At 42.3% G+C, this 27430-nt stretch overlaps 1 protein-coding gene and 1 pseudogene across 2 annotated transcripts in view; one reads left to right on the plus strand and one right to left on the minus strand.

Annotated features, from left to right (window-relative positions):
* Nucleotides 1-1813: 1813 nt before the first annotated feature.
* Nucleotides 1814-27430, minus strand: part of LOC311147361 (myelin transcription factor 1-like) — a gene marked incomplete at both ends in the record, with an annotated part of 31386 nt that continues 5769 nt past the window's right edge. The window contains 22 exons of the mRNA XM_084184048.1: nucleotides 1814-1957; nucleotides 2186-2329; nucleotides 2473-2576; nucleotides 5680-5771; nucleotides 6874-7098; nucleotides 7278-7361; nucleotides 7484-7546; nucleotides 8030-8098; nucleotides 8465-8527; nucleotides 8733-8887; nucleotides 13793-14017; nucleotides 14815-15023; nucleotides 22038-22252; nucleotides 22380-22505; nucleotides 22667-22757; nucleotides 22905-23024; nucleotides 23126-24229; nucleotides 24404-24648; nucleotides 24850-24915; nucleotides 25154-25184; nucleotides 25307-25361; nucleotides 26002-26096. Of these exons, the coding sequence (XP_084040174.1) occupies nucleotides 1814-1957; nucleotides 2186-2329; nucleotides 2473-2576; nucleotides 5680-5771; nucleotides 6874-7098; nucleotides 7278-7361; nucleotides 7484-7546; nucleotides 8030-8098; nucleotides 8465-8527; nucleotides 8733-8887; nucleotides 13793-14017; nucleotides 14815-15023; nucleotides 22038-22252; nucleotides 22380-22505; nucleotides 22667-22757; nucleotides 22905-23024; nucleotides 23126-24229; nucleotides 24404-24648; nucleotides 24850-24915; nucleotides 25154-25184; nucleotides 25307-25361; nucleotides 26002-26096 (3725 nt within the window). The remainder of the gene's footprint in view (nucleotides 1958-2185; nucleotides 2330-2472; nucleotides 2577-5679; nucleotides 5772-6873; nucleotides 7099-7277; nucleotides 7362-7483; nucleotides 7547-8029; nucleotides 8099-8464; nucleotides 8528-8732; nucleotides 8888-13792; nucleotides 14018-14814; nucleotides 15024-22037; nucleotides 22253-22379; nucleotides 22506-22666; nucleotides 22758-22904; nucleotides 23025-23125; nucleotides 24230-24403; nucleotides 24649-24849; nucleotides 24916-25153; nucleotides 25185-25306; nucleotides 25362-26001; nucleotides 26097-27430) is intronic.
* The window catches only part of LOC311147620 (protein-serine O-palmitoleoyltransferase porcupine-like), a 55866-nt pseudogene continuing 42370 nt past the window's right edge, over nucleotides 13935-27430 (plus strand). Inside the window, exon 1 of the transcript XR_014615629.1 lies at nucleotides 13935-14023. The product of XR_014615629.1 is annotated as a protein-serine O-palmitoleoyltransferase porcupine-like (transcript). The remainder of the gene's footprint in view (nucleotides 14024-27430) is intronic.

The following is a 27430-nucleotide window of genomic DNA, read 5'->3' on the forward strand; positions in this document are numbered from 1 at the left end:
TTGCATTTTTCTGATGGCAATTTGAATGCACAGAGATACTGTGACGAGATCCTGAGGCCCATTGTCGTGCCATTCATCCGCCGCCATCACCTCATGTTTCAGCATGATAATGCATAGCCCCATGTCGCAAGGATCTGTACACAATTCCTGGAGGCTGAAAATGTCCCAGTTCTTCCATGGCATGCATACTCACCAGACATGTCACCCATTCAGCATGTTTGGGATGCTCTGGACCGACAGCGTGTTCCAGTTCCCATCAATATCCAGCAACTTCGTACAGCCATTGAAGAGGAGTGGGACAACATTCACAGGCCACAATCAACAGCCTGATCAACTCTATGCGAAGGAGATGTGTCACGTTGCATGAGACAAATGGTGGTCACACCAGGTACTGACTGGTTTTCTGATCCACGCCCCTACTTTAAAAAAAGGGTATCTGTGATCAACAGATGCATATCTGTATTTCCCAATCGTGAAATCCATAGATTAGAGCCTAATTTATTTATTTCAATGGACTTTTTTCCTTATATGAACTGTAACTCTAAAATCTTTGAAATGGTTGCATGTTGCGTTTATATTTTTGTTCAGAGTAATATATCTGGCTCAGTCCTCATCCTTTCAATTGTTGTATCTCACAATCATTCCACAAAATATCTGTAGCCATGAACAATATTCATACACTTTTACAATGATTACTCACAATCATAATTAATCGTGACATATTCCATGATGCTTAGTTATAGTAGCACAGTTTTTCTTTATTTCAATATCAACATATTGGCAAAGACTAATCCATACACAGCCATCATCACTAACACATAGACAATACAAAATAAATATACACCAACATCTCCATTTACTTTGTTCTTCATTATCAAATGAATATTAAAAACGTACACATTTCTCCCAGTTCATTGCAAGGTGTCTCAAAATACTTTATGGAATAAAATAAATAATATAAACAAAAGAAAAATCTTTACAAAATTATCAAAACTTGTCGGTTACAAAATATTTGCACTTAAAAAAGATCCCAGTATTTCAAATAAATAATAAGATATATAAAACAATTTATAGTTGATATTTTAAAATATTTCCTCTTTTTCAACAATGCAGAAGAAAACTCCTCTTAATCGCTGTTTAAAAATGTCTTCAGTATCATTTTGTTTGGTAAAAATAAATAAATAGGTCAATAAATAAATGCTGAATAAATAAGCTAAATTAACACAACATGAATAAATAATATATTAAACAGACATTTTTAAGACTCAAATTCATACACAACAATAATAATGAAACTAAAAACGATTCCTGGAAGTGCAACATCTATGCTCATAAATACTATCAACATTACTCAATGGGGTTGGAATAGACTATTTAGGAGAGTATTGTATGATGGGGTATTGGAGCCAGTATACTGCATTCTTAGTCCGTTCTGTACCATTAAAGTGGCTCTCTTTTTTTTGTATTATACCCCTCCAAACGTTCCTAAACAACCACACTAACACAGTTTTACTCCAATGCACTCAAGAACACTCAAGACATAATTGAAACTTCTGTACTCATCCATACACAAGTGTGTCCATTGATCCTGATAACCTTCATGCAAACAGGGAGGGGGAGCAACGTGAAATGGACACATTTTCTCCAAAACTAATAAGAGAAAAATCAAGTCTACAGTATATTCCAAAAGCAATGGATTTATGGATAGTTTCTGGGTTTTGTATACCCACACACCATGTCACCCCGCTCTCTTTCCTCTTCTCCCTCTCTCTTTCGTATGTTCCATTTAGCCTCTTCATCTCTCTTTTAGAGACTACACTTCGATACCTTTTACCGCTTGGTTGATGGACTCCAACAGAGCGCGGTTCTCCGGGTTTTGGTAGCAATCTTTATTGGAGAACATATGGGTCAAGGTGTCCACATATGTATCAATGTTCTGCTCCGACATAGGTTCCTGCTGAAGTAAACACAAGTAACGCGTTAGAGAAAGACAAGCTTGTATGCGTTAATCTGTGCATTTGTGGAGATTTGTGTTAGATCATTTGTAATTAGAAAATGTGCATTTATGCATGTAGGTGTGTAAAACTGAGGTTATGTCAAAATGTTCTCTCTAAGATAAAGTGTTTGTGTGTGCGTGCGTGTGTGTGTGCATGCTCTGAGTGATCCATCCCTGTGTGTAACTCACAATGTGTGGCAGCTGGATGTTGGACAAGCTGCGGATCAGAGCTTGGCTCAGGCCAGACAGCTCCATGTACAGGGCATCGTTTCTCTCCTCGATCTGCTTGTTCTCCTCCTCCATACTCTTCAGGTTCTTCTCCATGGACGAGATCTGAAGCAGAGAACCACAAACCAATCAACAACAGCTTATCAGTCAGCCACAAACTCTCTATACAATCAATGTTTTTATTTCTAATTGAATTAGGAACATCAAGACAGTATTTAGTGGTTATTGTTAACAAGTGGCAGACTCACCTGTGTGTGCAGGTTCATCATGTCATCCTCCATCTCTGAGTTGGACTCGCTCAGTTCACTGATCTCATTGTTCAGCTGCTTGATATCTTCATCATTATCCAGAACTGAATAAATAATAGCAAACCAGATAGAACCAATAAAACAACTAGCAACAGTCAAACATAATTGAAGATCATCCAGTTTTACTGGACCAGACTTGACCCACCTTTTCATGTTGGGACAAATCCTAACTTCCACTTAAGTCGAATTTTCACTTAGTCTCCCATTGACATCAATGCATGACTACGTGAAAATTTGATTTAATGGAAATTAGGATTTGTCCCATTATGGACAAACTGTCACATTAATTATTATTATTGAAAACACTACATATATTGTATGTGGACACCTGCTCATCGAACATCTCATTCCAAAAGCATGGGTATTAATATGGAGTTGGTCCCCCTTTTGCTGCTATAACAGCCTCCACTCTTCTGGGAAGGCTTTCCACTAGATGTTGGAACAATGCTGCGGGGTCTTGCTTCCATTCAGCCACAAGGGCATTAGTGAGGTCAGGCATGGATGTTGGGCAATTAGGCCTGGCTCGCAGTCTGCTTCCAATTTATCCCAAAGGTGTTCGATGGAGTTGAGGTCAGGGCTCTGCAGGCCAGTCAAGTTCTTCCACACCGATCTCGACAAACCCTTTTTGTATGGACCTCGCTTTGTGCACGGGGACATTGTCATGCTGAAACAGGAAAGGGCCTTCCCCAAACTATTGCCACAAAGTTGGAAGCACAGAATCGTCTTGAATGTCATTGTATGCTGTAGCGTTAAGATTTCCTTTCACTGGAACTAAGGGGCCTACTAGCCCGAACCATGAAAAACAGCCCCAAACCATTATTCCTCCTCCACCAAACTTTACAGTTGGCACTATGCATTGGGGCAGGTAGCGTTCTCCTGGCATCCGCCAAACCCAGATTCATCCATCGGACTGCCAGATGGTGAAGCGTGATTCATCACTCCAGAGAACGCGTTTCCACTGCTCCAGAGTCCAATGGCTGCAAGCTTTACACCACTCCAGCCGACGCTTGGCACTGCGCATGGTGATCTTAGGCTTGTGTGCGGCTGCTCGGCCATGGAAACCCATTTCATGAAGCTCCCAACGAACAGTTATTGTGCTGACGTTGCTTCCAGAGAGTTTGGAACTCGGTAGTGAGTGTCGCAACCGAGGAGAGACGATTTTTACACGCTACGCGCTTCAGCACTCGGTGGTCCCGTTCTGTGAGCTTGTGTGGCCTACCACTTCGCGGCTGAGCCATTGTTGCTCCTAGACGTTTCCACTTCACAATAACAGCACTTACAGTTGACAGGGGCAGTTCTAGCAGGGCAGAAGTTTGACGAACTGACTTGTTGGAAAGGTGGCATCCTATGACAGTGCCACGTTGAAAGTCACTGAGCTCTTCAGTAAGGCCATTCTACTGTCAATGTTTGTCTATGGAGATTGCATGGCTGTGTGCTCGATTTTATACAGGTGTGGCTGAAATAGCCAAATCCACTAATTTGAAGGGGTGTCCACGTACTTTTGTGTGTGTGTATCTATATATATACACAACCCAGTCAAAAGTTTGGACATACCTACTCATTCAAGGGGTTTTCTTTATTTTTACTATTTTTTACATTGTAGAATAATAATATAATAATAATAATATGCCATTTAGCAGACGCTTTTATCCAAAGCGACTTACAGTCATGCGTGCATAATTTTTTTTTTTTGTGTATTTGATTTAATGGAAATTAGGATTTGTCCCATTATGGACAAACTGTCACATTAATTATTATTATTGAAAACACTACATATATTGTATGTGGACACCTGCTCATCGAACATCTCATTCCAAAAGCATGGGTATTAATATGGAGTTGGAATAATAGTGAAGACATGAAAACTATGAAATAACACATGTGGAATCATGTAGTAACCAAAAAAGTGTTAAACAAATCAAAATATATTTTGTATTTGAGATTCTTCAAATACACAGAGTTCAAGTCACAGACACATCTCAACATCAACTGTTCAGAGGAGACTGTATGAATCAGGCCTTCATGGTCGAATTGCTGCAAAGAAACCACTACACCAATAATAAGAAGAGACCTGCTTGGGCCAAGAAACACGAGCAATGGACATAAGACCGGTGGAAATGTGTCCTTTGGTCTGGAGTCTAAATTTGAGTTTTTTGGTTCCAACCGCCGTGTCTTTGTGAGACGCGGTGTGGGTGAACGGATGATCTCTGCATGTGTAGTTCCCACCATAAAGCATGGAGGAGGAGGTGTTATGGTGTGGGGGTGCTTTGCTGGTGATTTATTTAGAATTCAAGGCACACTTAACCAGCATGGCTACCACAGCATTCTGCAGCGATACGCCATCCCATCTGGTTTGGGCTTAGTGGGACTATTATTTGTTTTTCAACAGGACAATGACCCAACACACCTGCAAGCTGTGTAAGGGCTATTTTACCAAGGAGAGTGATGGAGTGCTGCATCAAATGATCTGGCCTCCACAATCCCCCGACCTCAACCAAATTGAGATGGTTTGGGATGAGTCGGACCGCAGAGTGAAGGAAAAGCAGCCAACAAGTGCTCAGCATATGTGGGAACTACTTCAAGACTGCTGGAAAAGCATTCCAGGTGAAGCTGGTTGAGAGAATGCCAAGAGTGTGCAAAGCTATCATCAAGGCAAAGGGTGGCATTTGAAGAATCTCAAATATAAAATATATTTTGATTTGTTTAACACTTTTTTGGTTCCATTTGTGTTATTTAATAGTTTTGATGTATTCTACAATGTAGAAAATAGTAAAAATAAAGAAAAACCCTTGACTGAGTAGGGGTGTCCAAACTTTTGACTGGTACTGTATATATATATATATATATATATATATATATATATATATATATATATATATATATATATATATATATATATATATATATATATATATATATATACACAGCATTCACCTGACAAAGATATAAATATCTTTATATAAATATCTTTGTCAGGTGAATGCTGTATATTAAAGTACCATTTATGTAGTATGTAAAATATATGTATACGTAACAAAAAAGCTGTATAAAAAAAGCTATTTTTGTCCTCCGAAGAGGATGGATTGATTTGTTTTAGATTTGTTGTTTTACTGTCAGATGAAACATTTAAGTTATGTCCAGACTTACCATCGCTGGCCCTGAACTTTGCTGTAATGTACTCATCTCCAGGAAACCTGGTTCTCTTCTTATTAGCGGAGGCTCTGGGACAACCAGAGAGACTGGGAACAACAGAAGAGGAAAAGAGAAATAAGGCTAGTGATGGAGCGCTGCTAGAATAGGGCCAATGTGACTAGATACTAGTTAGTTTAGTTTATTTTAATATGCCATCAGTTTTCTTTACACAGCATGTTTTGCCATGCTTTAAAAACCTGTCTAGATGTAAACATCTGCTTAGAGCTGTCCGTCCGACCAAACTGAGCAACCGGGCAAGAAGGACCTTGGTCTGGGAGGTGACCAAGAACCCAGTGACCACTCTGAGAGAACTACAGAGTTCCTTGGCTGAGATGGGAGAACCTGCCAGAAGGACAACAGTCTCTACAGCACTTTACCAATCTGGACTTTATAGGAGAGTGGCCAGACGGAAGCCACTACTGAGAAAAAGGCACATGACAGCACGCCTGGAGTTTGCAAAAAGGCACGTGAAAGCATAAGGCAAAATATTATGTGGTCTGATGAGAAAAGAATTGGCCAAAACTTTTTGGCCTGAATGCAAAGCACTATGTCTGGAAAGAACCAGGCACAGCTCATTACCCGTCTAACACCATCCCTACTGTGAAGCATGGTGGTGACGTCATGCTATGGGGATGCTTTTCAGTGGCAGGGACTGGGAGACTGGTAAGGATAAAGGAAACAATGAATGGAGCCAAATACAGGCAAATCCTTGATGAGAATCTGCTTCAGAGTGCAAATGACCTTAGACTTGGGGCAAAGATTTACATTCCAACAGGACAATGACCCGAAGCATACAGCCAAAGCAACGCTGGACTGGCTTCAGAACCAGAATGTGTAAGTCCTTGAATGGCCCAGCCAAAGCCCAGACTTGAATCTCATTGAAAATCAGTGGAAAGACTTGAAGATTGCTGTTCACCTCCGCTCCCCATCTATTTTAACAGAGCTAAAGAAAATCTGCAAGGAAGAATGGGAGAAAATCCCCAAATCCAGATTTTCAAAGCTGATACAGACATACCCAAGTCACGGGGTATGAATACTTTCTGAAGGCACTGTAGGTTAATAATATTTCAGGTTTAGGCCCAGCTGTTTGTATTATGTTTGTAAGAACACAAACAAAAACCTTTTTTTGAATTTGATGAAGTGTAATACCTGCGGTGTGTGAGGAAGCTGCCATTGGCGTGTCCTGATCCGTCACAGCCGGGGGTGGGACAGGTGGGTCCCTCAGTCTTAAAGGCCTTCCAGGAGAAAGGAGAGCCGTTAAGGAGCCCCTCCTTCTGACGCCGCGCTGCCAGGGGGCACCCGTAGGCACTGCGGTGGGTGGCATACTTCCCACTGATGTGGCCTAGGCTGTCACAGCCGGGCACCGGGCATCTACTAATGGAGGGAGGGAAGCCAGGGTCAACGGTGGAGGAGAGGGGAACGAGAGAGAGAGAGGAAAGCAATCAGTATTCGTTTGAGAGCTAGAGGCGTTTGAGAGCTAGAGGGCCGAATAAAGGGCAATCCGTTGTGTGGATCGTAAAGAAAAGCAAACAAATGGTTTGCCGCGGACCAACCTTAGAAGCTCAGAGTCTTCCTTGTCATCCTTGGTGGGTGTTGTCTTGACAGCACCTTTCTTAGCACGAGGGCATCCAGACAAACTGACAGAGACATAGAGAGGAAAATAAGGATTCTAATACAGTCCTTTTTAGACTATCTTCCAGTAGGAATGACTAGGATGAAATAAAAATAGAAACAAAAGCAATAAACTATCTGTGTATACCTTCTATGGGAGGCGTAGTTTCCAGTGATGTGACCTGATCCATCGCATCCAGGGGTCGGACACCTGGGGGTCAACCAGACAGAGGTCAGAGGTCAGCACAAGTCATGTCAGCATAGCATAGCAAATGTAAAGATCATATGAACGTTTTTTCTCATAAAAGTAGCTAACATTCTTTCTCTATAGGATAGCAATTTGTTTGATACAGGAGATCGCAGCAGAGGGAAGACTCATCCCTGCACATTGCAGTGACAATACAAAGATCAGCAGGGTTCAGTCATGTCAGTATAAAGTAGGGTTAGAACAGGGATAGGGATCTCTGGTCCAGGAGGCCCACAGTGTGTGCAGGCTTTTATTTCAGCCCAGCACTAACACACCTAATTCAAATCCTTGACTAATCATGATCTTCAAGTCAGACAACTGTTAGGTTTGTAGATGTGTTGGAGCTGAACTGGAACCAATGCCTGCACACACATGCAGCTCTCCATGAGCAGAGTTGCCCCTGGGTTGGAAGGAAGGATGGAAGGGGGAATACAAGCACAGACATACTTTAGTTCAGCAGAGTGGGCAGCCATGAGGGTCCGAAGAGACTTATCAGCAAGAGGACAGCCTGACAGACTGGAAGATATGGAAAATATAGAGAGAGAAGGAGGGAGAGAGAGAGAGAGAGAGGGAAGGAGAGCGATGGAGAGGATATTGTGAAGTAATTTAATAAGGGGCAGAATAAAGGAAAGGGCTCGATCCCAATCACAACAATGAATATTGTTTACAGGATTCATCGTAGCACAGGATAAGAGAGCAATAGAGTATAGTAATTATTGAAAGTTCTGGATTTGTAATGCAGATTTGTAGATTAGTTGACATTCAGTATCAGTGCCTGAAAAACACTATAAATGCAGTTGTATGCAGTTGTAAGACGGAAAATGTGAAACAGCGCTACCGACTGCATTGGTTGAAATGCAGGGGAGTGGGGCTGTGTCATACCTCCGATGTGACGCGTAGTTTCCAGTGATGTGCCCACTGCCATCACAACCTGGGGTGGGACATCTGGAGATAATTGGAAATTAATTAATTAATTGAAAACATAGTGACGGTGGATGGCAGTACTACTTTGAACTATGTCCTTTATAATAGTTATGTGTCAGCCTTGTGATTAGAGTACTCCATAGATAGAAAATTTAAAATTGGGATTATTTATCTCTTATAATGTTGTTATGAATGCTGGACTGAAGTTATTTTATAGCAGACTTACAGTAGAACTTCTTTTTTGCAGTCTTTGGGCGAGAACTGAACCTTGAAGCTGGACGTGGTGACCTCGCCTGGGTACTTCCTGTCCTCCATGCTCTCCTGAGTGATGTCATCATCCTCTGCATCAGAGGAGGTGTAGGAGTGGGCCACAAAGTCCATCTGGGGGAAGGTCAAACAAACACAGGTAAGGATGGAGAGAGATTATACCTTATAATTTCATCCATCCCTTATTCAAACCAGGATGTCCCATTGAGACAAAAAAGCAATTTTACAAAGAAGACCTGGCAAAGATGGCAGCTCCAGCATAAAAAATCATGCAATCAGAACATAGTCACACAAGTCTCGCCTTAGCATATTTCCAATTGTTGTTCATCACTGGAAGCTGGGGCTAGAACACACACTACCCACTGGGCACACCACATCATTTCAACGTGGAGAATTGGGTAATAGTTAGTAGATATGTTGATCAATGAGATTCCAGCCTATTTTCACCCACTCAAAAAGACAGCCAAACGTTTGTTGAATTCCCAATGTGTTATCACTATGCTTTCAACCATCTAAAAGCACAACCAAAGTTCAAATGGGAATACAATGTCAGATATTTTGTTTATTTATACAACTTAATGTGTTATCACTGTGCTTAACTAATCTAATAGCACAACTAAATGACCTGGATTGCAGTTAGTTGAGGTTACATTAAAGTACATGGTGCAAGTGATCAATGCTGTTTGAGATTCTGTGCAGATTATTATAGCAATTGTGAAGATTTCCACAGACCTGCAACCCTGAACATGCACACTTTCTATGATTACATAAGAATACATGTATTGTTACAGTAACCTCAAAATGTGGCCATGGATGTGTTACTAATTTTAAGGTTTAATAAATACTGTTACATTAGTTCGTAAGATAGCCTTAACATTAGGTTATTTACTGTCTTACAAAAGTAATATTGAATTGTGTTTGGTTGACAACGCAACCAAATATCAACTTTTGAAGGAGATGAACAATGCCTTGCAAAAGTATTCTTCCCCGTTGCCGTTTTTTTCCTATTTTGTTGCATTACAACCTGTAATTTAAATTGATTTTTATTTGGATTTCATGTAATGGACATACACAAAATTGGTGAAGTGAAATAAAAAAGATTAATTGTTTCAAAAAATCTAAAAAATAAATAACAGAAAAGTGGTGCGTGCATATGTATTCACCCCCTTTGCTATGTAGCCCCTAAATAAAATCTGGTGCAACCAATTACCTTCAGAAGTGACATAATTAGTTAAATAAAGTCCACCTGTGTGCAATCCAAGTGTCACATGATCTGTCACATGATCTCAGTATATATGTACACCTGTTCTGAAAGGCCCCAGAGTCTGCAACACCACTAAGCAAGGGGCACCACCAAGCAAGAGGCACCATGAAGACCAAGGAGCTCTCCAAACAGGTCAGGGACAAAGATGTGGAGAAGTACAGATCAGGGTTGGGTTATAAAAAAATATCCAAAACTTTGAACATCCCACGGAGCACCATTAAATCCATTATTAAAAAATGGAAAGAATATGGCACCACAACAAACCTGCCAAGAGAGGGCCGCCCACCAAAACTCACGGACCAGGAAAGGAGGGCATTAATCAGAGAGGCAACAAAGAGACCAAAGATAACCTTGAAGGAGCTGTAAAGCTCCACAGCGGAGATTGGAGTATCTGTCCATAGGACCACTTTAAGCCGTACACTCCACAGAGCTGGGCTTTACGGAAGAGTTGCCAGAAAAAAGCCATTGCTTAAAGAAAAAAATAAGCAAATACGTTTGGTGTTCGCCAAAAGGCATGTGGGAGACTCCCCAAACATATGGAAGAAGGTACTCTGGTCAGATGAGACTAAAATTTAGCTTTTTGGCCATCAATGAAAACGCTATGTCTGGTGCAAACCCAACACCTCTCATCACCCCGAGAACACCATCCACACAGTGAAGCATGGTGGTGGCAGCATCATGCTGTGGGGATGTTTTTCATCGGCAGGGACTGGGAAACTGGTCAGAATTGAAGGAATGATGGATGGCGCTAAATTCAGGGAAATTCTTGAAGAAAACCTGTTTCAGTCTTCCAGAGATTTGAGACTGGGACGGAGGTTCACCTTCCAGCAGGACAATGACCCTAAGCATACTGCTAAAGCAACACTCGAGTGGTTTAAGGGGAAGCATTTAAATGTCTTAGAATGGCCTTGTCAAAGCTCAGACCTCAATTCAATTGAGAATCTGTGGTATGACATAAAGATTGCTGTACACCAGCGGAACCCATCCACCTTGAAGGAGCTGGAGCAGTTTTGCCTTGAAGAATGGGCCAAATTCCCAGTGGCTAGATGTGTCAAGCTTATAGAGACATACCCCAAGAGACTTGCAGCTGTAATTGCTGCAAAAGGTGGCTCTACAAAGTATTGACTTTGGGGGGGTGAATAGTTATGCACGCTCAAGTTTTCAGGTTGTAAGGCAAGCCACTGTATCTTCTGCTTAGATAGATCCATCTGTGCCACTGAGTCTGGCTTAATTCCAGTTTGTCTATATATTAATAATTTACATGTTTGATTCACGTCTCCATTTCAACCAAAAATCTAAGTTAGAGAATAGGACTAAATCAAATCAAACTTGAAATGCACTTTAAATACAGTTTGATTTGATTTAATCACAATCTTTAACTTTTATTTTTGGTTGAGATGGAGACGTGAATCAAACATATTTTTTTATCAACTTGTAGATTACATTTGAAATCAACCAAAGCTTGAAACCCTAGGCCTATATATATTGTCTATTTAAAAAAAATCCTGTGCTGAATTTAAACAATAGCTGTTGATGACTTCCCAAATGCTATATAGGCCTAAATACAGTGGGGAAAAAAAGTATTTAGTCAGCCACCAATTGTGTAAGTTCTCCCACTTAAAAAGATGAGAGAGGCCTGTAATTTTCATCATAGGTACACGTCAACTATGACAAACAAAATGAGAAAAAAATATCCAGAAAAACACATTGTAGGATTTTTAATGAATTTATTTGCAAATTATGGTGGAAAATAAGTATTTGGTCAATAACAAAAGTTTCTCAATACTTTGTTATATACCCTTTGTTGGCAATGACACAGGTCAAACGTTTTCTGTAAGTCTTCACAAGGTTTTCACACACTGTTACTGGTATTTTGGCCCATTCCTCCACGCAGATCTCCTCTAGAGCAGTGATGTTTTGGGGCTGTCGCTGGGCAACACAGACTTTCAACTCCCTCCAAAGATTTTCTATGGGGTTGAGATCTGGAGACTGGCTAGGCCACTCCAGGACCTTGAAATGCTTCTTACGAAGCCACTCCTTCGTTGCCCGGGCGGTGTGTTTGGGATCATTGTCATGCTGAAAGACCCAGCCACGTTTCATCTTCAATGCCCTTGCTGATGGAAGGAGGTTTTCACTCAAAATCTCACGATACATGGCCCCATTCATTCTTTCCTTTACACGGATCAGTTGTCCTGGTCCCTTTGCAGAAAAACAGCCCCAAAGCCTGATGTTTCCACCCCCATGCTTCACAGTAGGTATGGTGTTCTTTGGATTCAACTCAGCATTCTTTGTCCTCCAAACACGACGAGTTGAGTTTTTACCAAAAAGTTCTATTTTGGTTTCATCTGACCATATGACATTCTCCCAATCCTCTTCTGGATCATCCAAATGCACTCTAGCAAACTTCAGACGGGCCTGGACATGTACTGGCTTAAGCAGGGGGACACGTCTGGTACTGCAGGATTTGAGTCCCTGGCGGCGTAGTGTGTTACTGATGGTAGGCTTTGTTACATTGGTCCCAGCTCTCTGCAGGTCATTCACTAGGTCCCCCCGTGTGGTTCTGGGATTTTTGCTCACCGTTCTTGTGATCATTTTGACCCCACGGGGTGAGATCTTGCGTGGAGCCCCAGATCGAGGGAGATTATCAGTGGTCTTGTATGTCTTCCATTTCCTAATAATTTCTCCCACAGTTGATTTCTTCAAACCAAGCTGCTTACCTATTGCAGATTCAGTCTTCCCAGCCTGGTGCAGGTCTACAATTTTGTTTCTGGTGTCCTTTGACAGCTCTTTGGTCTTGGCCATAGTGGAGTTTGGAGTGTGACTGTTTGAGGTTGTGGACAGGTGTCTTTTATACTGATAACAAGTTCAAACAGGTGCCATTAATACAGGTAACGAGTGGAGGACAGAGGAGCCTCTTAAAGAAGAAGTTACAGGTCTGTGAGAGCCAGAAATCTTGCTTGTTTGTAGGTGACCAAATACTTATTTTCCACCATAATTTGCAAATAAATTCATTAAAAATCCTACAATGTGATTTTCTGGATTTTTTTTCTCTCAATTTGTCTGTCATAGTTGACGTGTACCTATGATGAAAATTACAGGCCTCTCTCATCTTTTTAAGTGGGAGAACTTGCACAATTGGTGGCTGACTAAATACTTTTTTCCCCCACTGTAGCATCATTGATGATATATGATTGATAAAGTATGGTTACATTTTATTTGTTCTGTTGAACCAACCTTTTGGAATGACTTCGATAATCATTCTCACGATAGCACAACACGATAGCAACAATCATTCTTGCGATAAGACATTGGTACTAGTCAGTGACAAAATCAAAGCTAAGCAAGGTTGGACTTCGTTAAAACCCTGGATGGGAGACCGAAGAGATAGCTGTAGATAGATCAACTCTCCAGTAGGAGGTGCTGTCCAGCATATAGTTTTTTCTTATAGTGGATATTACATTGAAGATCTGACATTCTTTCAAAGGTACAACTTCAACATATTTTATACAAGGTTTGTCTATGTTGAAAATTGGTTACCATGATGATATAATCCTGTGGTTGAAATGTTTTCCTCAAAACAACAGTTTAGGTTGATAATTTTTTTCGAATCCAATGTATTTTCCACGTAGATTCCACATCACAATACGTTGACAGATTACGTTGAAACAACGTTGATTTAACCTCTCTCAAGACTATAACATTATCATAATTCCAATGGTTTGGTGTTATTCACGGACATGGCGTAATGCAGTTACCTCATCTTGCTCCTCCTCCTCTTTGGGACAGTTTGGCTTGGTGAAGTCCAGAGGCCCTTCCCACTCCTCCTGCAGGTGGGCCTGGGACAAGGGAACACCTCCCGGTTGCTGCGAGGAAGAGGAGGAGGATGAAGAGGGGTCTGGTGATTGCATCCCTTCCCTCTTGATGGGCTTCTTCATGCTCAGGTCCAGTGTCCCATTCTCATCCACTTCAATATCAATTTCCTGAAGGTACAAGGACTATGTTAGCGTGAGTGTGAGTGTGATTGTGTGTGTGTGTGTGTACCAGTGGAGGCTGCTGAGGGGAGGACAGCTCATAATGTCTGGAATGGAGTAAATGGAATGGCATCAAACCCATGGAAACCATGTGTTTGATGTATTTGATAACATTCCACTGATTCCGCCCCAGCCATTACCACGAGCCCATCCTCCTCAATTAAGGTGCCACCAACCTCCTGTGGTGTATACATATGTAGGATCCTAATTTGATCACTATTTTGCAGATTAGCTTCTTGATTTACATAAATTCACACACAAAAAAACACTAACATACGGTTATATTAGCAGTATTGCACTTTTCATGTAGCCTACTTTTGGCCAGCTAATAGCCTAACAACAGATCAAGCAACATTATGGACTAAACGTTCAAATCCTGTTATTATTTTTGCTGTGACAATATAGGTCAAATTAAGATACTACACCTGTATATTTGTGTACATTGATGATAAAAGTTAGAAGCTCTATCAAGATCAGATTGATTCACCAGAAAGTGCATGGTCAAGTAATGCAGTGTGTCCAATAAATACTTTAAGAGGGAAAGACATTGTAAAGTCAACTACTAAAGCATGGCGCTTGCAACGCCAGGGTTGTGGGTTCGATTCCCACAGGGGGCCAGTATGGTAAATGTATGCACTCACTAACTGTAAGTCGCTCTGGATAAGAACGTCTGCTAAATGACTAAAATGTAAACTACCAACACCAAAAGGATAGGCTGGGCTGAGCTGGGTAGCAGAGAGGCCTACCTTGCCGGCTGGGTCCTGCTGTTTGGTGCTAAGGTTCTCGGGCCTTTCCCAGCAGCGAGTGGACAGGTTCAGGATGGCAGTGGCAGCCATGTGAGCAGCCTCGGCATCATGGGAGTAATCGTAGCCGCTGGAGGACGAGGAGGAGCTGCTCTTTGCATATCCCCCTGACAAGCTATGGCTTGGGGACGAGGCCTTAGGGAATGGTTTAGCTGTGGAGGAAAGAGAGGGTGGGAGTCCAAATGAGAATTCATCCTCCCAGTAGAACATGCACCAAGATACTATTACAGATCTCCCTATTACCAGCAGGGTTGTGATCCAAGACTACCGACCAATTTCTCTCATGAACACTAACGTGACAAGTGTAAGTTATGTTTTGGTAAGAATGGTTTCCAACAGAAATTCAACAAATGCCAAGATCATATTTTCTTTATATAGGGGATTGATCAGCTATGAAATTAGCAGATAGAATTGGATTCTATCAAATAACATTACTTGCATCATTTCTAATCCCCTGGTTGGTGGACTTGGTGGAAACATAAAAATTAAATATACAGTGCCTTCTGAAAGTATTCATACCCCTTGACTTATTCCACATTTTGTTGTTTTACAGCCTGAATTCGAAATGGTTTAGATTTTTTTTTGTCACCCATCAACACACAATACCCCATAATGACAAAGTTAACTTTTTTTGTTGTTGAAATTTTAGCAAATGTATTGAAAATGAAATACAGAAATATCTTATTTACATAAGTATTCAGACCCCTGAGTCAATACTTTGTAGAAGCACCTTTGGCAGCGATTACAGCTGTGAGTCTTTCTGGATATGTCTCTAAGAGCTTTCCACACCTGGATTGTGCAACATTTGCCCATTATTCTTTTCAAAATTCTTGTGTTTTAGGTTATTGTCCTGCTGAAAGGTGAATTAATCTCAGTGTCTGGTGGAAAGCAGACTGAACCAGGTTTTCCTCTAGGATTTTGCCTGTGCTTAGCTCTATTCTGTTTAGTTTTTTTATCCTGAAAAACTCCCCAGTCCTTAACGATTACGAGCATACCCATAACATGATGCAGTCACCATTATGCTTTTGACAATATATAGAGAGTGGTACTCAGTAATGTGTTGTATTGGATTTGCCCCAGACATAACACTTTGTATTCAGGACAAAAAGTTAATTGCTTTGCCACATTTTTTGCATTATTACTTTAGTGCCTTGTTGAAAACAGGATGCATGTTTTGGAATATTTTTATTATGTACAGGCTTCTTTCCTTTCACTCTGTCAATTAAGTTAGTATTGTGGAGTAACTACAATGTTGTTGATCCATCCTCAGTTTTCTCCTATCGCAGCCATTCAACTCTGTAACTGTTTTAATGTCACCATTGGCCTCATGGTGAAATCCCTGAGCGGTTTCCTTCCTCTCCGGCAACTGAGATAGGAAGGACGCCTGTATCTTTGTAGTGACTGGGTGTATTGATACACCATCCAAAGTGTAATTAATAACTTCACCATGCTCAAAGGGATATTCAATGTCTACTTTATATTTTTACCCATCTACCAATAGGTGCCCTTCTTTGCGAGGCATTGGAAAACCTCCCTGGTCTTTGTGGTTGAATCTGTGTTTGAAATTCACTGCTCGACTGAGGGACCTTACAGATAATTGTATGTGTGGGGTACAGAGATGAGGTAGTCATTAAAAAAATTATGTTAATCACTATTATTACACACAGAGTAAGTCCATGCAACATATTATGTGACTTGTTAAGCAAATTTCTACTCCTGAACGTATTTAGGCTTGCCATAACAAAGGGGTTGAATACTTATTGACTCAAGACATTTCAGCTCTTCAAATTAATTTGTAAAAATGTCTAAAAACATAATTCCACTTTGACATTATGGGGTATTGTGTGTAGGCCAGTGACATAAAAAAAAATATATATTTTAAATGTAGGCTTTAACACAACAAAATATGGAAAAAGTCAACGGGTGTGAATACGTTCTGAAGGCACTGTGTGTGTGTGTGTGTGTGTGTGTGTGTATGTGTATGTGTGTGTATATGTACAGTGGGGAGAACAAGTATTTGATACACTGCCGATTTTGCAGGTTTTCCTACTTACAAAGCATGTAGAGGTCTGTAATTTTCAGAAAATCCAGAAAATCACATTGTATGATTTTTAAGTAATTAATTTGCATTTTATTGCATGACATAAGTATTTGATCACCTACCAACCAGTAAGAATTCCGGCTCTCACAGACCTGTAAGTTTTTCTTTAAGAAGCCCTCCTGTTCTCCACTCATTACCTGTTAACTGCACCTGTTTTAACTCGTTACCTGTATAAAAGACACCTGTCCACACACTCAATCAAACAGACTCCAACCTCTCCACAATGGCCAAGACCAGAGAGCTGTGTAAGGACATCAGAGATACAATTGTAGACCTGCACAAGGCTGGGATGGGCTACAGGACAATAGGCAAGCAGCTTGGTGAGAAGGCAACAACTGTTGGCGCAATTATTAGAAAATTGAAGAAGTTCAAGATGACGGTCAATCACCCTCAGTCTGGGGCTCCATGCAAGATCTCACCTCGTGGGGCATCAATGATCATGAGGAAGGTGAGGGATCAGCCCCGAACTACACGGCAGGACCTGGTCAATGACCTGAAGAGAGCTGGGACCACAGTCTCAAAGAAAACCATTAGTAACACACTACGCCGTCATGGATTAAAATCCTGCAGCGCACGCAAGGTCCCCCTGCTCAAGCCAGCGCATGTCCAGGCCTGTCTGAAGTTTGCCAATGACCATCTGGATGATCCAGAGGAGGAATGGGAGAAGGTCATGTGGTCTGATGAGACAAAAATAGAGCTTTTTGGTCTAAACTCCACTCGCCGTGTTTGGAGGAAGAAGAAGAATGAGTACAACCCCAAGAACACCATCCCAACCGTTAAGCATGGAGGTGGAAACATCATTCTTTGGGGATGCTTTTCTGCAAAGGGGACAGGACGACTGCACCGTATTGAGGGGAGGATGGATGGGGCCATGTATTGCAAGATCTTGGCCAACAACCTCCTTCCCTCAGTAAGAGCATTGAAGATGGGTCGTGGCTGGGTCTTCCAGCATGACAACGACCCGAAACACACAGCCAGGGCAACTAAGGAGTGGCTCCGTAAGAAGCATCTCAAGGTCCTGGAGTGGCCTAGCCAGTCTCCAGACCTGAACCCAATAGAAAATCTTTGGAGGGAGCTGAAAGTCCGTATTGCCCAGCGACAGCCCCGAAACCTGAAGGATCTGGAGAAGGTCTGTATGGAGGAGTGGGCCAAAATCCCTGCTGCAGTGTGTGCAAACCTGGTCAAGACCTACAGGAAACGTATGATCTCTGTAATTGCAAACAAAGGTTGCTGTACCAAATATTAAGTTCTGCTTTTCTGATGTATCAAATACTTATGTCATGCAATAAAATGCAAATTAATTACTTAAAAATCATACAATGTGATTTTCTGGATTTCGTCTCTCACAGTTGAAGTGCACCTATGATAAAAATTACAGACCTCTACATGCTTTGTAAGTAGGAAAACCTGCAAAATCGGCAGTGTATGAAATACTTGTTCTCCCCACTGTATATTATTTTAAAATCATACTGGATTCCAAGTGTATGGGCCAATCACTATTCTTAATTACAACCCTAAGATGTCGACAGACTAACTAATCTTTCCCAGTACACTACCATTTTACTATTTACTTCTGCAATACATCCTTCTATTTTACTGTGATGTCTTACGAGGGTCTTGAACCTCTCTATTTGTACCATTTCTACCGAGATTGCCCTAAAAATAAATACCTTTACCTAAGAGTATAATTATATTTCCCATTGATTGATTGATCGTGGTTTTTCAGATCTCCTAACAGTACTGTTTGTAGGTCCATCTGAACAGACATTATGACTTAACAACCACTCATGGACCTGACTCCAAAAGCGAGCCACCGAAAGACCATCCCAAAAGAGATGATCTATTGATTCTGGTTCCTCGAGTCCGCAGAGGGCTGACTGTTCAATTCCCCATATATTAAACATGATTTTTGTAGCGAGAATTTTATATAATAGTTTACATAGAAAATCATTAATTGATGTGTAAATTGTTGTTTTGTATATCAGTTCATAAACCCGATGCCATGGAATTGGGACATTGAAAATCTGTTTGCAACTATCTTGAATTTTACGCGGTATAGTTTTCAAACCTCTCGACCTTAAGTGAAACTGATACATTTTACTATTTATACTAGTCATACTAGGCCATGCATGGTTTTTCATTGGAGGCAGACAAACATGCATTCCTTTCTCTTTTGAGTAATTGCCTCTTCCATTTTTGAGGCAGAGCTGCAATGAGTTGATTATACTTTTGTATTGAGCATACATCTCCATACAACTTTGTTCATTGCTTGCGCAACATAATTTTACTGTCCTTATTTACAATATCAGTCATAAACATGATACCTTCCTTATACGTTCCCTCTATCAGTACATTGGAGTTCAGCCATATTATTTACTGTAATATTTATTCTGACTCTTCTGGAGGATGAAATTGGAATTGTAACCAACTCTGTATGGCTTCAATTAAAAAGGAGGATACTTTAAACAGGGTTCCATTGTCAATCCACTGGAAATGGTTGGCTTTAATCTGTATAACGGCAAAAAGCCCCCTTTTGAACATTGGATGTGCCTCTCTTAGTAGCCTGCTGGAAAACCAGTTTGGATTTAGATATAACGGAGGCTTTAAAAGGTTAATGCCTTAATATTTAATCGTTTTAACCCTCCACACTTTCTATCAAAGTTAATAGTTGCAAGATCGTTCAACGTTTCCAGGATATGTACACCAAGTACATCAACTTCACCATCCGCCCATTTCATCGCTAAACCACATCGCAATTTAAAGTTTGTATCTTTTAAAGACCCAATCAGTAATATAGTAAGTACACTTATTGTGGTTGGGTTTTAGTTCAGAGAAACTGGAGAAATTATCCAGGTCCTCTGATGGTGACATAGACCTTCTATCCAACAGCGTTGCTGACTATATCAACTTCTGTGTGGACAATGTTGTTCCACAGAGAGCTGTGAAGTGCTTCCCCAATAACAAACCATGGATTACAAGAGACATTCCTGAGACAAGAAACATTCCACCCATACGTAAAAATGTATGCGCACATGACTGTAAGTCGCTTTGAATAAAAGCGTCTGCTAAATGGCATATTATTATTATTACATTAAGAGCACGCTCAATATGAAAAAACAAGCATTCCTGAGGGGTGACATGGTCAGTGTGAAAGGGATACAGAAGGAATTAAAACAAATGATCCAGGCTGGTAAAAGGGACTACAAGAACAAGATTGAGCAACAGTTTGCTCGCAACAACATCAGGGAGGTGTGGAAGGGGATGCAGCTCATTGATATGGTGGGCATTCAGCTGAGGGAACTGTGGAGGCACCAGCTAATGAGCTCAACCAGTTCTTCGCACGCTTTGACAACTGTGATTTCTCCACAGAACGACAGGTGGTCTATGGAGAGGTTACAGCAGCGGGGTCTGGGACCAGTCCTGCTATTACTCTGACTGTTGGTGAGGAAACAGATAAAACTGACCAATGCCAGGAAGGCTGCAGGACCGGCTGGATTCAGACCCTGGGTGCTCAAGGACTGTGCTGAGCAGCTGTGCAGGATCCTGCACTTTATCTTCATGCAGTCACTGTCTACCTCTACTGTACCTACACTATGGAAATCCTCCTGCATTGTGCCTGTTCCCAAAAACACCAAGGGGCAGGGCCTAAACAACTTCAGGCCTGTTGCACTCACTTCCCAGCTGACAAAGTGGTCCTGGCGCAACTAAAGCAGCAGGTGCAGGGGTTTCTTGACCCCCTGCAGTTTGCCTACCAGGCCAAGATAGGTGTGGAAGATGCACTGCTATTCATGTTGCACAAAGCGTATGAGCACTTGGAGAGAGCAGGGAGTGAGTGCAGTCCGCATCATGTTCTTTGACCTTCCTAGTGCCTTCAACAACATCCAGTCCCATCTTCTAGCCTGCAAACTCCAGGTCATACAGTTACATCCTTCTACCATCACCTGGGTCATGGACTACCTCACTGACAGGCCGCAGCGGGTCAGACTACAGAACCATTCAGTCTCAGACACCATCATCACGAACACAGATGCCCTACAAGGGACAGTTTTGTCACCATTCCCCTTCACCCTCTACACAGCAGACTGCTGGCACGCCCAAGCCTCCTGTCACCTACAAATGTTTTCAGATGATTCAGCCATTGTAGGCTGCATCACGAAGAATGATGATTCCCTATACAGGGAGGCAATATCCTCATTTGTGGCATGGTGCAGCCAAAACCACCTGGAGCTGAATAGGTCTAAAACCGAAGAGCTGGTGATAGACTTCAGGAGCAAGAAGGAGAGCGCATCTGCTGTGGTCATCAATGGGGTCACACTGAAAAGGGTGGACTCGTACAAATACCTGGGGGTGGTGATTGATGATAAGCTGCAGTGGAAAGAGAACACCATGGTTTTTAAAAAGGCTCAGCAAAGGCTATTATTTTTAAGGAAGCGCAGATCCTTCAATGTCTGGGGGGGTAACATCACTAGGGAGGATGCAAACAGGCTAAACAAAATCATCAAGAAGGCTGGCTCTACCATCGGCACCAACCAGGACAAACTAGAGCCCATCCTAGATAAGCGGAACCTCAAGAAGCTCAGGAGTATAGAGGCCAACACTAGCCAGGTATCTACCTGGAGCAGACAGATTTATTTTTCCTAAAACAGAACGTTTCCGCTGATCCTTTTTACCATATGCTATGAGGCTTTTAACACAAACACTTAGTTTTTTATATCCATTGATGATGTGCTGGTTTAGTGTGTGTCTGTTGTGTTTTTATGGCGTATTTATTGGTAATGTATGTATTGGCTGATGCAATCAAATTTCTACTCTGGGGGATTAATAAAGTACTATCTTATCTTAAGGCCCTTCAAGGTTGAAGATTGAGGACTCGAGAACTTGAATCATCAGCATATATTGATACTTTTGTCTCTGATCCATACATTTTTAGCCCCTTATTGTTATCAGATCTGATGACAGTTCAATGGCCATAATAAATAACCTTGTTATTAATCTGCTATAAAGATTATAACTGGTTTCCCTGCATTCTCATAGTTTTTCATTATTTCTGCTAAGATCGTCTTACATTTGATGGCTTTGGGTGAGGGTTGACTGGTGGCGGGCATCTTTGGAACCAGCATAGGCTTCCCAAACACCTGGACGTCGAAGCTTGCATAGTCAAAGGAAACCTTGGAGTATTTCTCCAGCTCTTTGGCCAGGTTGGCGCGGGGTGTGGCAGGCACCATGTTGGGTCTGTAGCCATACTGAGGGATCTCCAGCTGCTTCACAAAACACATAGGTCTGTAGGAGAGAGCAAGAGAGAGTCAGAACATTTTGTGCAAGAGAAAGGGTAAAATATGAGTAAAATGCATCAGAGATGGACAGCTTTTGTAGTAAGGGGAGAATGGGAGGAGGAGAGAGGGCTCACCTGAGAACTCTGTCTGAGTGGGGGCTCCCAGTTGGGGGCTCGCTGACTGAAGGCTGGGGGTGACTGGGGGTGAATTGGCCCCCCTTGGCGAGCTTCTCTGCAGCTGCGATGGGACAACCAGACAGACTGAGATGGACAAAGAGAGATAATTAATCAATTGTTTCCCTTTTGATTGACTAACTTTGTGACTAGAACTACAGCTCATTAACAGCTCATTTCCCATATACTCAATTAAGTGTAGGGATAAAATGTAAATGTGAGGTTATAATCATTGGACAGTATAATACCTGCGGTGTGTGTTGCGATTGCTGTTGACGTGACCTTGGCCTGTGCATCCTGGAGTTGGACACTTCAGCACGTTCTCGTGCATGGCCAGGACTAGGGAGATGGCGGGAGAGAGACATAGACAGAGAGATATATGTTTGTGTGACAGGTCTGAATATTGTTCAAAGCAGTAATGTTTCCCTGTTAGCACTTTGGTAGTACCGTGTTAGTACTCTGCTAGTACTACAAACAAGTACTCACTCTCAGGTGGGATCCTGTCTTTGTGAGGGCATCCAGAGAGGCTGCGGTGGTGGGGGTAGAGCCCAGTCACATGGCCCGTCCCATCACACCCAGGGGTGGGGCATTTCACCTCTTTCTTGTCTGGATGGAAAGGGGAGAGAAGTTGAGTGAGCAGGATAATAATTGGAAGATTAACCTATGGTGGGTTAAAAGATATCCTGATAAACCATAAACTGTCCTACCTTTGCTGTGGTGTCCTCTGTGTCGAATGGCTGGGTCCATGGGTTTGCTGGCCCTGTCGTCGGGGCTTTGGTAGCGCTGGTCCTCAGGAGACTGTTGGTCGTCGTGCGGCCCTCTCACCTGCTTGGCCTTTAGTGCGATGGCTTGCTCCAGCAGCCCTAAGTTCCCCCGGGTCATATCCCAGGTCTCCGAGTCATCTGTCACGCCCGAACCCTGTGAGAGACAGTCATCTTCCTCCTCCTCTTCCTCCTCCTCAGATCGTATCTCAATGACCACTGTGGTAGGTGAGGCTTTGTGAGAATATTGGTCTTCTTCTTCCACCTCCCCTGCTTCTGTCTCCTCCTCTCCTTCCTCCTCCTCTTCCTCCTCTTCTGTCAACAGGGTACAAATGTTTATCTCCTCCGGGGCCACTTCTTTATCCTCACATTTCTGAGCAAGCGTACTAGAGGCAAGAGAGATGGCAGGCTCCACGTGGATCACCTCCTCCTCCTCCTCCTTTTCCTCCTCTTCCTCCTCCTCCTCTTCCTCCTCATTATCTTCCTCCTCCTTCTCTTCCACTACCTTCTTCTCCTTCTCCTCTCCCTCCTTCTCTTCCTCTTCTTCTTCCTCATCTCCTTCCTCTTTTGCCTGATGCCTGCTGTAGTCGCCACTGGAGTACTGATGATCTGAGTTCTCCTGACTCACACATTGCCTCTCCTCTTCTTTCTCTTCCTCCACTCCCTCCTCCTCCTCTTCTTCCTCGTCTCCTACCTCCTCCTTTTGCTTCTCCTCAATCTCTGCTCTCCCTGTTTTATCGTTGCCTTTGGGCTGCTCTGTTGTTCTGTCTTCATCAACTGTCCCCTCATCTTCCTCCTCCTTCTCCTCCTCAGCGGCCTGTATCTCTGCCACTACTTGCACCTCCTCTTCGCGTCTGTATGTATCTGTCTCTGCCTCTGTTTCTGCTTCTGCCTCTGTTTCTGCTTCTGCCTCTGTGGAAGCCTGCTGTTGGGTTGTGGTGGCTGCTTCTGTGTCCTCCTGCGGAGCCTCTACTTCAGGTGCAGCTATGGTGTCGAACTCGACAGACGTCACTTTTTCTGTGTCTTCGGGTACCACCTGTGTGCAATCGGCTGTGTACAGTGCAGAGTTGATAGGTTATTGCTAAAGAAAGAGCTGTTCCCTGTATTTGTCTTTCCATCATTACTTACTTTAGTATCATTATCAATATTTACCACTGTAATAGCCAATAACAATCCATGATAAATGTGATATTTTCCTTGGATTCTAGTCTTCTCTTGACTCACCTTTCATGGACTCCAGTGGGTTTGGCGTTTTGTTATTTTCTTTATCCTCCTGCTCCTCCTCCTCTGACTCCTCCTCCTCCTTATGCTCCGCCTCACTGCCAGCATCACTGTCTGCTGCGTTGAAACCCTCGTCCATGGCCAACTTCAGGGACGGGGTCTTTTTCTTAGGGGCAGGCTGATTCTCTTCTGCCTCTGCCTCCGCCTCCGCAAGTTTCCTCTTCTTCACTATTGGGCATCCGAGAACGCTGTGGGTGCAAGGTGAGGAGATGGGTGTTATTAAGACACTATTGAATTCCCCTTCAAATGTATATTTTACACTATACGTTGTATTTGTAATGGAGCTTTTTTTCAATGACCCAAAGTTGAGATGTATTTTACAAACTGTGTTAGCATAGGAACTTGAGCGCTAATAGTTGGCGGTGGTTAGTATAGTTAGTATGTCGTACCTTTTGTGTCGTGAATATCTCCCACTGACATGGCCTGAACCATCGCATCCGTGGGTGGGGCAGCTACTTAGTGATACAAACAGAAAACAAACATGTGTTTTCTTCATGTTGCACAATGGATACGTTCAAACTCTGTATGTGCTTTTCAGTTCATCGTCAGCCCAGTTTATTTGCTCTGAATATCTGCATGCTCTGGTTTTAGTGTACTGGACCCATATTGCAGTTATCAGGAAAGGGCTACATGTATACAGTAATAGGAAAAGTGTGTGGGTGGATTTATACAGAAAACATCATCCTCTCTCACCTTAACTCTGTTCCCACCAGTTCAATGGGTACTGGGGAGTAAAATGACAGACAGTGAACATCAAAAGACACACTTATCCTAAATACACGCCAAATGAAGCTGTTTCCATTAATATCACGTGTTTGTGTGTGCATGTGTGTGGCCCCAGCTCACCTCGGATGCCTTTTGAGCGGGTCCGTGTTCTTGTGTCTGATGCTTCCTGACTCATCTGAAACACACAGTGTCATGACAGTGAACTCACTATCTCTCTTTCTCGCTCTCGCTCTCTCTCTCTCACACACACACACACACACAAACATATACTGCATAGACGCACAGGTACACATATTGATGCTCATACACACACACATACACAGCTTCACTTTTTGAGTGACAATTATTCTGCATCATCAATGCATACAGTGCCTCATTGCAAGTACCATAGCACTATCAATGTATATTTCCCCCTGTCTTCCTCTTCCCACACACAGATACACCCATAACCTAACACATACGCATAACATTCATACTGATTTCAAAGTGAGGTGGAACCTTCCCTCATCCTCAATGGAGCAAGATCTGGTTACAAAAGCAGAGCCCTTATCAAATCTAATAGAATCTTTTAAAAGGAAAAATGAATGACCTCCTTCCGTTTAGGGAGGGAAGGAAGAGAGAGAGGAGAGTGAGATAGATTTTGTGTGAAATGGGAGGGTCACTGTTTCTGACACTACTCATCGGTATCACGAAGCATTAACTCTCTATTTCTCTCTCGCTCTTTCTCACACGGACACAGGTACATGTGTGCGTGCACACACACACACACACACACACACACAACCACACACACAACCACAAACACAGCTTCTCACTTTGATTCGCAGGCTCCTCTTGACCTCACAGAATCTGCTTATTCTGTCCCCTCGTGTCCACCTCTGGTTCAGCAGCTGGCCTCTGAACTCATTTTCTATTGGAGAGGAGAGACATTGGACACAAAGTCATGGTTATACATCACTACCTATATTGTCTGCACTGGTGACATCCTAACCCGTTAGTGATTTAAGTAATGACTGTGTTACGTACTATATTTTTTCCATGTATGGCAAGTTCATTTTATTACATCATGTAATTTTGTTTGTTGGTGTTGTTAATCTTATTTGTGTACAGAATGTTTATTTTTTTTAAACGTGTACCCAGAAATCATTTCATGTTCAATCTGGACAGAGCTACAGGTAAAACAGGTTGATGGTTCATAAATAACCATGACTGTTATTATATTATTATACCCATTAGGCTATAGAACTGTATTCTAATTCTACAATGACACAGCGTTTCACCCGTGAACAATGTATAGCATGAGCGCGTGACCCAGCTGTTTCATTTTAGGCCTACTATACATTACGAACTACATCCACACAGCTATTGCCTCATGTGGGCACCTGGTCCCTTACATTTTTTACATTTTTTGTCATTTAGCAGACGCTCTTATCCAGAGCGACTTACAGGAGCAATTAGGGCTAAGTGCCTTGCTCAAGGGCACATCGACAGATTTTTCACCTAGTCGGCTCGGGGATTAGAACCAGCGACCTTTCGGTTACTGGCACAACGCTCTTAACCACTAAGCTACCTGCCGCCCTAGACCCTTGGAGCTCCCCATACATTAGGACTCTCCAACCCTGTTCCTGGAGAGCTACCTCCTGTAGGTTTTCACTCCAACCCTAATCTAGCGCACCCGATTCTAATAATTAGCTGGTTGATAAACTGAATCAGGTTAGTTACAACTGTTAGTTACAACCGTGTGGCTCAGTTGGTAGAGCATGCTGCTTGCAACACCAGGGTTGTGGGTTCGATTCCCACGGGCGACCAGTATGAGAAAGTACGAAAATGTATGCATTCACTACTGTAAGTCGCGTCTGATAAATGAATGAAATGTAACGGGAAAAAAATGTCTAAACTACAGGAGGGTAGCTCTCCAGGAACAGGGTTGGAGAGCCCTGCCATAGACAATCGGGTTGTGTGTGGGATTCTCCCAGAGAAATATAAGAGAACAATACACAAGGCCTGCCCGTGTGTTATCACTAGAGCTCTCAATTAAGCAATGATGTTGAGGCAACGCGTACAGTGTTCATGTTGTGTAAAACATTCAGCAATGTGCAAAAATAATGTATCATTTTATACCATATTAGGCCTACCTATGATTACGCCTACTATATGGATGGACGGTTAGCCCTATAACTGGTGGTAATTGTATTATTTGAGGAATAGCCTTTAATAAACTAGCCATGAATCATATATCCTGAA

This window comes from Coregonus lavaretus (assembly GCF_964263955.1).
Source record: "Coregonus lavaretus genome assembly, chromosome: 20".
Classification (NCBI taxonomy): domain Eukaryota; kingdom Metazoa; phylum Chordata; class Actinopteri; order Salmoniformes; family Salmonidae; genus Coregonus; species Coregonus lavaretus.